This window comes from Chenopodium album, chromosome 18 (genome assembly GCF_948465745.1).
Source record: "Chenopodium album chromosome 18, dcCheAlbu1.1, whole genome shotgun sequence".
Classification (NCBI taxonomy): domain Eukaryota; kingdom Viridiplantae; phylum Streptophyta; class Magnoliopsida; order Caryophyllales; family Amaranthaceae; genus Chenopodium; species Chenopodium album.
This window is the reverse complement of record NC_137851.1, coordinates 912,573-922,644: the sequence shown is the minus strand read 5'-3', so window position 1 is coordinate 922,644 and position 10,072 is coordinate 912,573. Positions and strand designations below refer to the sequence as shown.

Sequence of the window (10,072 nt, the reverse complement as noted above, 5' to 3'; positions counted from 1 at the left end):
TAACAAGTCCTGTGACATGCTCATCACATCCGGATTGGCAAATTATTCAATAAAACACCCCCAAATAAAATTTACCACTCTTACCTCTGTTCTTCTCTTGCAAATTTCATCTATTTCTTCTCTTTCTCACTAATCCCCAAATGATTTATGATATGTAATTTAAGTAGGAAATTTGTATATACTGTTGAAAATAAAGTAATGAAATGATTTAAGAGAATATAAATCATTTTTCAAGATATGTAACAACCTTTTATCATATATAATGTTGCTGTTTATTCATTAGTACAATACAAGTATGATATAAGAGGTATAGCCAAAGATGGAAGAACTAAACACGATTTACGACCATATATATGACAGTAGCGGACAATAAAAAGAGGGAAATTAAACAAAGGTTAATGATAACAACAACAACAACAACAACAACAACACTTTATTTGAATCTTTGTACTGAAAAACTGAACTGATGTGCTGCGAGACACCACACTGCAGAAATCATACTTCATGAGGAGGAAAGTCACACGATCAAACTTGCATTATTGCTCAAAGTTGCATCTTTAGCTTTAGGTTTTTGTCTGCAACTAGGCTTAGGATGAGTCTTACCAATCTTCGAAATGCAGAAATTTAAAATACGAAGAAGTTCCCGGTAGAAAGGAATGTAGGATAGCATAAAGATTATGACAGGAAAGAAAGCAACTACGTATAGTGCAATCTTGGTCCAATGCTGCTTGGAATTGATGGTGAGAATTATTGTTGCCGCGAAGGATACCATCATCATTGACACTGAGAGGAAGAGGAGGGTCAAGCCAAGTAGCAGTCTTCGAGGAAGAGCTTTTTGGAAGTCTTTCATTCGAAATTGGGAGGTGAGTATGGTGAGAAAGATTACCACAGCTGTTAACCCGAATCCAAGGGAAAGCACATCAGTTATCGTGAATACAAGGAATAAGGGTTTGCCAAGGAGGACCGGGAGCCCTGTGCGTTCATCTGGACCTCCCGGTACTGTATATGCTGCTGCGAAGGCTACTGTGGCTATCAGAATGGTTACCACTGTACAATGCTCTGCAGTTTGCTTCAAATAATCTTTGGCCTTATCACGAAGGTCTGCGTTTGTCTTGGCAAACAGTTCCCGAGCAGTCAAATTATCCTCATTCCGGTGGTTGATCAGGTATTCTGGGCAAAGATTTTCCATTTTCTGTGGATACGCATAGACATATCATAAAGGAAAAATATATCAGTAATAAAATGACCAATAATTTTGATATTAAACAGGTTTCAGTCACGTTCTATTTATACAATTTTTCTAATTATAAAACCCCATATTTAGAACGAACACACAGTAATAAGTATAAGAACAGTATAGCATATAATTAAATCTGATAATTACCTCTAATAATTTCAATTTATCGGACAATTGGCTGATTGGAGTTTTGAATGTTGTGTCCATAAGAACTTCTCCTTCGGTGATGGATGGCTCGTACCCAACCTTATGCATTATGGTGTTAAATTTTTTGTCTACGGCTATCAATTGGCCCCTCCTTAGAAGTTTGTGGTCAAAAGCAATGTCGATGATTTCATCGTTTCGACTCTTGATTGCAACATGGAATAAATTTTCTTGATCATTATTTAAGTAGTCCACTGCCTGGGGGTATTTTTTCAGTATCTCTATAACAATCTCAATACAACCTTTCTTAGCTGCCAAATGCAATGGAGCTTGAGGGTCGCCTCTTGGAGGATCTTTGTTCGAATCCCCCTCTTCTCCAGACTTGTCAAGAATGTCAACTGATTCGTCTGAGTCTCCGTGGTCTAGACTGGGTTTCTTCTTTATACCTATACTAGGAGTAGTTTCCGCTAGTGGAAAATATGTGTTCTTCCAAGATTTATCTGATTCGATCAACTTCTTGGCAAGCTTAAGTGCGTAGTCATTGCCCTTCTTCTGCTCTCTCACTTCTTCTATCATGGGAAATATGAAATTAGTGCATTTTCGGATCATGCCAGCTTCTGCAGTTGTGCCTTGTTCATCAGTTGAGACAACTGGAAAAATCAAATAGCAAACATATCACAACAGGTAAGAATAATAGGAATTTTGCCACTTATAAATGTGGCTGTTTTAGGAATTACCACCTACAGTTTTTCTTATGAACTTTACCACCTACTATTTTTAAATACATGAAAACTTCTCACCTACTCAGATCTTAACTCGTATGTGACACGAGTAGAAAAATGTGAAGAGAGTTGAAAAGAATTACAGTACATACATAGGTAGACAAGCTTCTGTAGAGGTCCTAAAACAGTTCCCCTTTTGAAGGCTGTTGGACTGCACGCAAGCATTTGAAGAGCAGTCATTTGATGACTATCTTTTTCATCATATAGCTCTGGATATCTGTTTGCTATATCAAGCGCAACATCTGCAGATTACAATTTACAAGTTTAAAACCTCGGAAATTATATTGTAAATATTATTTGAACAAAACATAAACACAAGGAAGCATAAAAAGGATGAATGAAACTCACCAAATTTTCTTGTGAGGATAGCCATGTGAAGAATGGTCATGTTATCTTTCCATCGTTTTAAGAATGGAAGGTGTTCATTATTCACTGTTAAACCTTTTGATTTACAATAATTCTCGACTTCATCGACAAGATGGAAGTACATACTTCTCTGGCCATAGCGGATAGCCTCAAGGAGAGGAGACTCGCCCCATTTATTAGCTACCTCTAGCAGTTGAGGTACTTTGTTCAACAGCTTCTTAATAAATGAAATTCCTTTGTTGGAGGTGGCTGCGTCGTGGATTACGGTGTTTCCCCAAGCATTTTTTGGTGCAGATAGTTTTTGATAGAGCTCATCTGACGAAGCGTTAGCAAAAACTATATCCAATAGTCTATCTGCTAACTGAAAGTTTTCAAGGAAAACATGCCATATGAAGCACAGTTGATTGGTGTAAGCTCAGAATATACAATGGACCGCCTTCAATCACATTGCAAAACTCTATCACATCGTTATCTTCACCATTGATAAGGGCGCGGAGTAAATTTGCATTTTTATCATCTTCGTGTTGATGTTGTCGATCTTCGTACGCCATCATGACAGATTGATAGGCCAACAAGGAGATTGAAATTTGGAAATGGGGCAACTGATCAAACCTCAAGCTTTATTGGAGTTTATTTATAGGCAACCAACTTCACACTGAATAATATAAACTAGTATAGCATTTTTTGTATGGACAAAAATTAAATCTTTGCAAGTGCTAGGAATTAAGGAAGGAATTTTAATTACTTTTTTAAAAATATGTTTACATTTCCTTTTCCCTTCTCGGTAAAAAAACATAGCCGTGTATTTAAAGCATTATTATATCCAAAACTTAACATCCTATTCTATCCAAAGATAAGACTTTATTTGTACAGTTATTATTGGTTTCCTTTTATTAGTTGGCGTATTCATGAAAGTGGATGCAAAGAGCAACGTAATTTCTCATTTCTTAAGAGTAGTTTACAATCTTAATAAAGTTGGAAGACTCTCCTGGAAGACTTTAATTTGTGTGTATTACTCTCAAAATAAAGTTGAACTTAATAGCTGGATGATATGATTGAGATGACACTAAGTTCCTTATTCCTTTGTTGTGGCCACGAAAATTACATGTTCCCTTTGTTTCTTTAATTTGGTTGAAATTATTCCTTCAATTTGTTGCAATCATTGTGACAATGTAAACCATAAAAACAGTATAATAGAACGGGTAACAAGTGAGACTTGTATTTTTTTTTTTTTTAAAAAAAAAAAGCAAAAATTAATTTTGCAAGAAAATAAAAATGTACTAGTAAAAGACAAATTCAAATTAGAAAGTATTACAAATTAAATATTTATCGGTGGAAACCACTAATCTCCAAGCACAATTATTAGGCAACCTGCATAGAGAGAAAACGGGAACCCCTTTGTGGTGGGTCAAGGAACATTTCGGATAGATTAAATTGTGTATTTTATATAAAGAGAAAATGGATTTAGAGAGGTTGCATGCATTAAGTGTCTGACCCCTTCTTTGTGGCAAAAGACATTAACAAGAACTAGACTAAGGGCCTGTTCACATTTACCGTACTGAGCTGAACTGAACTGAACTGATTGGAGCTGAACTGAATTGAACTGATTATATTGGAGCTGAACTGAATTGAACTGAATATTTTATGAGAGAGGGAAATTAAGAGCTGAATTGAACTGAACTGATTGGAACTGAACTGAATTGAATTGATTGGAGCTGAACTAAATTGAAATTAAGTAAATGTGAATAGGTCCTAAGGTGTTGTTCACCTTATTTTTACTGATTCTTTCCTTATTATATTTCTTCTTTAAAATTATTGATTTTTCTAACTTTAGTTTTACTAGTCTAGAAATATATTTACTTATGTATGAAATATATTTACTAAAAACTATTCATACATTTTTACTAAAAATCTAGAAATATATTTACTAAAAACTATTCGTATAAAAACAGTACTTTTTTTTTTCTTTTTTGAGAAAGGTTGATTACTATGATTAGTGAGCAGGAGTATGTTTGAAAAACCCATGATATGTAAAATAAGATATTTGTTAAACGGTTGAAAATAAAGTAATGAGATGATTTAGGAGAAAATAAAACTTTTTTCTTTCACAAATTATGATTTTATGAACCCTAACCCAGCTTACTATTTTTTACAGAGTACTTCCTCTGTTTTCTTAGAAATTAATTGCATGAATTAAATTTGAATGAGCTTAATTTGAAAATAAACCTACCTTTTTGAAGTTTTTCACCTTGGCATATTTAATTAGTCATTTAATTGAAGAAGTAAAGAACCTGGTATAATTGGCCTCAACATATAGTAGAAGTAGTTATTTGAAATTTTTTCTATGAAGGCGGATGCACCATGCTTGGTGTATCCGGTTTTCTTTAAAAAAAGGCGGAATGAACATTTAGTTGTTCAGTAAAGAACATATAATTGTTTTGTAAAGAACATATAGCTATTTTATAAAGAACATTTAGTTTTATATGTTTTTTTTGTAAATCTAAAGAACATTTGTAATATTAGTAAAGAACAAGAATAATATTAAAAAAACATTATTCATATAGTAAATGTACATTTGGTATAAATGATCATATATGTATATAAAAAAGTACATTTTACTGTATTATAATGTACATTGTATTATATTCTAATGAACATATATGTTATAATGTTGGTTACATGTTTAATGTACATTGTATTATTTTGCATCATGTAAGTATATGAAAAAAGAACATTTTACTATATTTTAATGTACATTATATTATTTGAATCTACAACTTTTTCTAAAATTGTCTATTTGCTTGCTTTCTTCTTCCAAAATGTATTAATCGGTCGATCTTCTTCAAGAACTTCATTTTATTTCTCATTGCAACAACAAAATAACATCAAAATTGCAATCAATTCCCAATAAAATCAAATATTACAATTTTCAATCAAATTTATAAAAAAAAAAACACTCAAACTCAAAGTAAATAAGTATGAATGTCAAATAAACAAGTATGAATGTCGAATTTGGTCTTACCTTTCGTTTTTATTTGTCATCTTGAACAATTTTGGACTCAAAATTTCGAATTTCTTGAAATTTTGCTTGAGGTTTGAGGAATTTAAATAGGTTTGCAGTTTTGTTTGGAGAGAGAAAGTGAACTTTAGGTAAAAAAAATTTGAAATGATTTGTAATTAATATATGGTAAAAAAAATAAAAATTAAAGTACTATTTATCTTTTCATTATACAAAAAAATAATTATATTATTATACAAAAATAATATACAAAATTGTTGCACAAAAATCTGATGTACATTATAAATGAACACTATGTTCTTTTATGTATATATTCATGTATATTATAAATGAACACTATGTTCTTTTATATGCCCATGTACATTAGTATATACCTGCATGTTCATTCCGCCTTTTTGTACTTTGAAGCGGATGCACCATGCGGATCGTGCATCCGCCTCCACGAACCAAGCTTTGGTAGTTATTTTCCATTTAAGGATATGATGAACAAGGAGATCAACTTATCAATATATGTTCTCTAAAAGCTTCGGAATACGAGGGCTTAAGTTTTTTTTTAATAAACCCAACACCTTCTGATTGGACATAAGGTCTTATGATAAGTATTTTTGTAAACTCGATTCCTCCTAAACATGAGGTCTTATGATAAGTATTTTTGTTAACTCGATTCCTCCTAAACATGAGGTCTTATGATAAGTATTTTTGTTAACTCGATTCCTCCTAAACATGAGGTCTTATGATAAGTATTTTTGTTAACTCGATTCCTCCTAAACATGAGGTCTTATGATAAGTATTTTTGTTAACTCGATTCCTCCTAAACATGAGGTCTTATGATAAGTATTTTTGTTAACTCGATTCCTCCTAAACATGAGGTCTTATGATAAGTTTTTCGACCCTACACGATGTGTACTTGATTACTCAGAACTTTGTGAGCTAGCTAGGCTAATAGGCTATGCCAATAAATTGTAAACATGTTGTGATCAAAAGTGTTTCTTCCTGTCACATCCGATCCATCTAATTAATCTTTAGTACCAATGCACTATCAGAAATGCTTTTACAAAAGAGAGCTGAAGCCTGAAGGTATGTAAGTACGTAGAATCACACAACATAACAACCTTTTATCATACATAATGTTGCTATTTATTCATCACACATTATTACATTAATTAGTACCATCATATGCTATAAGATTTATAGCCAAAGATGGAAGAAGAACTAAACACACTTCACGACCATATACTACGTTTATATATGACAATAGTGGACAATAATGGTAGATTATAAGGGAGAAATTACGAAAAACTGAACTAACTAAGCGAGCTGAGAGGCACCACACTGCAGAAATCATACAGCTTGAGGATCAAAGTCACACGATCTTGCTCAATGGAGCATCTTTATCTTTAGGATCTTCTGCGCACCTAGGCTTAGGAAGTGCGTTACCAAACCTTAAAATGCAGTGTTTTAAAATGTGAAGCAGTTCTTTGTAGAAAGGAATATAGGATAGCAGAAAGATTACTACAGGGAAGAAAGCAACTATATATAGTGCAATCTTGGTCCAATGCTCCTTGGATTTGATGGTAAGAATAATAGTTGCCGCGAAGGATACCATCATCATTGACACTGACAGGAAGAGGAGGGTCAAGCCCAGAAGCAGTCTTTGAGGAAGAGTTCTTTGAAAGTCTTTCAACCGAAATTGCGAGGTAAGTATGGTGAGAAAGATTACCACTGCTGTTAACCCGAATCCAAGTGAAAGAACATCAGTTACCGTGAATACTAGGAATAAAGGTTGCCCAAGGAGGACCGGGAGCCCTGTATGTTCATCTGGACCTCCCGGTACTGTGTACGCTGCAGCAAAGGCAACTGTGGCTATCAGAATGGTTACCACTGTACAGTGCTCTGCAGTTTGCTTCAAAAACTCTTTGGCCTTCTCACAAAGCTCTGCATTCGTCTTGGCAAACAATTCCCGAGCAGTCAAATTATCCTCATTCCGGTGATTGATTAGGAAATTTGGACAAAGATCTTCCAATGTCTGCGTATACACATACACATCATAAAACTCTGATCCAAGTATAAGAACAGTAGAACATATAAATCTGATATATAATTACCTCTAATAAGTTCAATTCATCGGACAAATGTTGCAATGGAGTTTTGATTTTTGTGTCCATAAGAATTTCTTCTTCGGTGGTTAACTCTACGCTTTTCTTTGTATCCTCATTAGCTTTCCCTAGGATGGATGACTTGTGACCAACCTTGTGCATTATTGTGTTAAAGTGTTTGTCTACAGCTATTAATTGACCCCTCCTGAAAAGTTTTTCTTACTAACAATGTTGAGAATTTCTTGGTTGCGACTCCTGATTGCAACATGGAACAAATTTTCTTGATTACGATTTAAGTAGTCCACTGCCTGGGGGTACGTTTCCAGTATATTTTCGACAATCTCAATACAACCTTTCTTAGCTGCCAAAAGCAACGGAGCTTCATCGTCGCCTACACTCTCTTTAGTTGCTTTGTTTGATGACTTCATATCATCATGCCCTGTAGGTGGTTTATTCGAATGACCTTCTCCAGACTTGTCATCTGATTTGGTGGTGTTGTGATGAACTTGAGCTGGTTTCCCCATTAGACCTATCCTTGGACGTCTAATAGTAGGAGTTAGTGTATTTGGCATGTATGTGTCCTTCCAAGAAGTATCTGACTCAATCAACATTTGGGCAAGCTTTAGCGCATCCTCGTTGCCCTTCTTCAGCTTTCTAACTTCTTCTATCATGGGGAATATGCAACCTAAGACAATCCAGTAAACAATAATCCAATATCACACGTATTTCAGACTCGTAACTAGCTAACTAATATTGTACTTACAGTTGCAACCTAATATGCCTTTAGTGGCTTTTCGAATTTTGCCAACTTCTCCAGTCGTGTCTTGATTATCAGTCGAAACAACTGGAAATGAAAGAAAAAAAAAAAACAAACAAACATATGACAGATAATACAGATGGAAATCTTATAGCGTTACATGACTAATTCCAAATTCCTTACTACAGAGTATGGACTAAAGACTTGTTCTTTTCGGCTTAATTTTAGTTCAGTTCATTTCCTAATTTCCTTCTCTCATAAACAATTAAGTTCAATTCAGTAAATCAGAACATGCCCTAAGATTGTACAATGGATGAGTAAACATATTCACTAATTAGTAATCAAACAGTTTTTGATCTCATAGGGCTGAAAATTCAACGATACTAAACCACACACAGAGAAGACAATACTCGTAAATTCGTAATAGATTTTTTTTTGGTCAAACATGACATTCTTACAATAATTTTTGATAAAGATGGTTCGTTACACATATATATACCTGAGTAGACAAGCGTTTGTAGAGGTCCTAAATTAGTTCCACTTTTGAATGCTGTTGGACTGCGCGCAAGCATTTGAAGAGCAGTCATTTTATGACTATCTTTTTCATTATATAGCTTTGGATATCTCTCGGCTATATCAAGCGCCACATCTGCAAGTAACAATTTATTACAAGTTTAAAAGTCTTGGAATCTTATAATATCATTAGAACATCAAAATATATAATGATATACTTTCTCCGGTTTTTGTTTTTGTTTTTTTTTTTTTTTTTAGTTGTAACAATTTGACTTTTACACTACTTATGTTTTTATTTTGATTAGCTTTGATGATTTATACTTAAGGAAAAATATAGGCATGTGGTACTTGTTAGATTCGTTTCGATTTATACTATTTTAAATCATATGCTTTTAATCTTTACATATTGACAAATAAAGTTATTAATGCTTGAAATCATGCTTCAACAAGCGTGAAAAGAGAAATGTTGCACTAGAAAAATAAAACCAGAGGAAGTATAACGTAAGGAAGCATAAAAAGGATGTTAAGAAACTGACCAAATTTTCGTGTGAGGATAGCCATGTGAAGAATGGTCATGTTATCATTGCGTTTTAAGAAGTGGAGGTGTACATCTGATGACAAGCAAATAATAAAGGCACAAACTTTGAAGAACAGCAGCAAAGTTTCCTGTCATTCAGGATCGTTTTCATTTCATGATTTTTGTGTATTTTTCTGAATGACTGCTACAACATTCCCTCTGCCTTTTATATGACAGCTACCCCAAAATAACCTAGGGAATCTACCACTAGGAAGATTACAGCTCACAGCACTCTAGGACAAAAAAACTAAAAGTGACAGCAGAACAGACAAATTACAATAACAGCAAGCAACATATGGAAATACTACTACTGCCCTGTTACAGCATACTATACTACTGTCCTCTATTTCATCACTCCCCCTCAAGCTGAGAGTGAGGAGTGAGACTGAACTCCAAGCTTGGTCATGAGCTGATTCATTTGTTCAATAGACAGAATCTTAGTGAATATGTCTGCAATTTGTTGAGAGCTGTGAATGTAGGTAGGGGCAATAACTCCTTCACTTGACTTGTCTCTAATGAAGTGACAGTCAATATCAACATGCTTTGTTTTTTCATGATGCACTGGGTTAGCTGCTATAGCT

The 10,072-nt window shown here is 34.0% G+C and overlaps 3 protein-coding genes across 3 annotated transcripts; all 3 read right to left on the bottom strand.

The window, feature by feature from the left end:
- Window positions 1–276: 276 nt before the first annotated feature.
- LOC145592566 (uncharacterized) lies at window positions 277–3,224 on the bottom strand. The gene is made up of 4 exons (XM_081649065.1): window positions 2,512–3,224; window positions 2,256–2,405; window positions 1,385–2,031; window positions 277–1,192 (listed from the first exon to the last, which is right to left on the bottom strand). Exons 1-4 carry the CDS (start codon window positions 2,651–2,653, stop codon window positions 518–520), a joined length of 1,614 nt encoding a protein of 537 aa, XP_081505191.1. The 5' UTR covers window positions 2,654–3,224; the 3' UTR covers window positions 277–517.
- Window positions 3,225–6,911: 3,687 nt separating this feature from the next.
- LOC145590651 (uncharacterized) lies at window positions 6,912–7,806 on the bottom strand. The gene is made up of 2 exons (XM_081647071.1): window positions 7,654–7,806; window positions 6,912–7,574 (listed from the first exon to the last, which is right to left on the bottom strand). The coding sequence occupies exons 1-2, from the start codon at window positions 7,804–7,806 to the stop codon at window positions 6,912–6,914; spliced, it is 816 nt and encodes a 271-aa protein (XP_081503197.1).
- Window positions 7,807–7,835: 29 nt separating this feature from the next.
- On the bottom strand, window positions 7,836–9,587 carry LOC145590650 (uncharacterized). Its single transcript, XM_081647069.1, has 4 exons — window positions 9,557–9,587; window positions 8,901–9,050; window positions 8,408–8,488; window positions 7,836–8,329 (listed from the first exon to the last, which is right to left on the bottom strand). Exons 1-4 carry the CDS (start codon window positions 9,585–9,587, stop codon window positions 7,836–7,838), a joined length of 756 nt encoding a protein of 251 aa, XP_081503195.1.
- Between the last annotated feature and the right edge of the window lie 485 nt (window positions 9,588–10,072).

Bases quoted from the DNA above. Each gene is read 5' to 3' on its own strand.
- LOC145592566 (XM_081649065.1), bottom strand. From the start codon at position 2,653: ATGTACTTCCATCTTGTCGATGAAGTCGAGAATTATTGTAAATCAAAA. The intron at 2,406-2,511 runs GTGAGTTTCATT...TGTAATCTGCAG, and splicing joins TATCCTCACAAGAAAATTTG to ATGTTGCGCTTGATATAGCA. The intron at 1,193-1,384 runs GTAATTATCAGA...GCGTATCCACAG, and splicing joins ATAAATTGAAATTATTAGAG to AAAATGGAAAATCTTTGCCC.
- LOC145590651 (XM_081647071.1), bottom strand. From the start codon at position 7,806: ATGCACAAGGTTGGTCACAAGTCATCCATCCTAGGGAAAGCTAATGAG. The intron at 7,575-7,653 runs GTAATTATATAT...GTGTATACGCAG, and splicing joins ATGAATTGAACTTATTAGAG to ACATTGGAAGATCTTTGTCC.
- LOC145590650 (XM_081647069.1), bottom strand. From the start codon at position 9,587: ATGACAGGAAACTTTGCTGCTGTTCTTCAAA. The intron at 8,489-8,900 runs GTATATATATGT...TTTCATTTCCAG, and splicing joins ACAAACGCTTGTCTACTCAG to TTGTTTCGACTGATAATCAA. The intron at 8,330-8,407 runs GTAAGTACAATA...GGATTGTCTTAG, and splicing joins AGGCATATTAGGTTGCAACT to GTTGCATATTCCCCATGATA.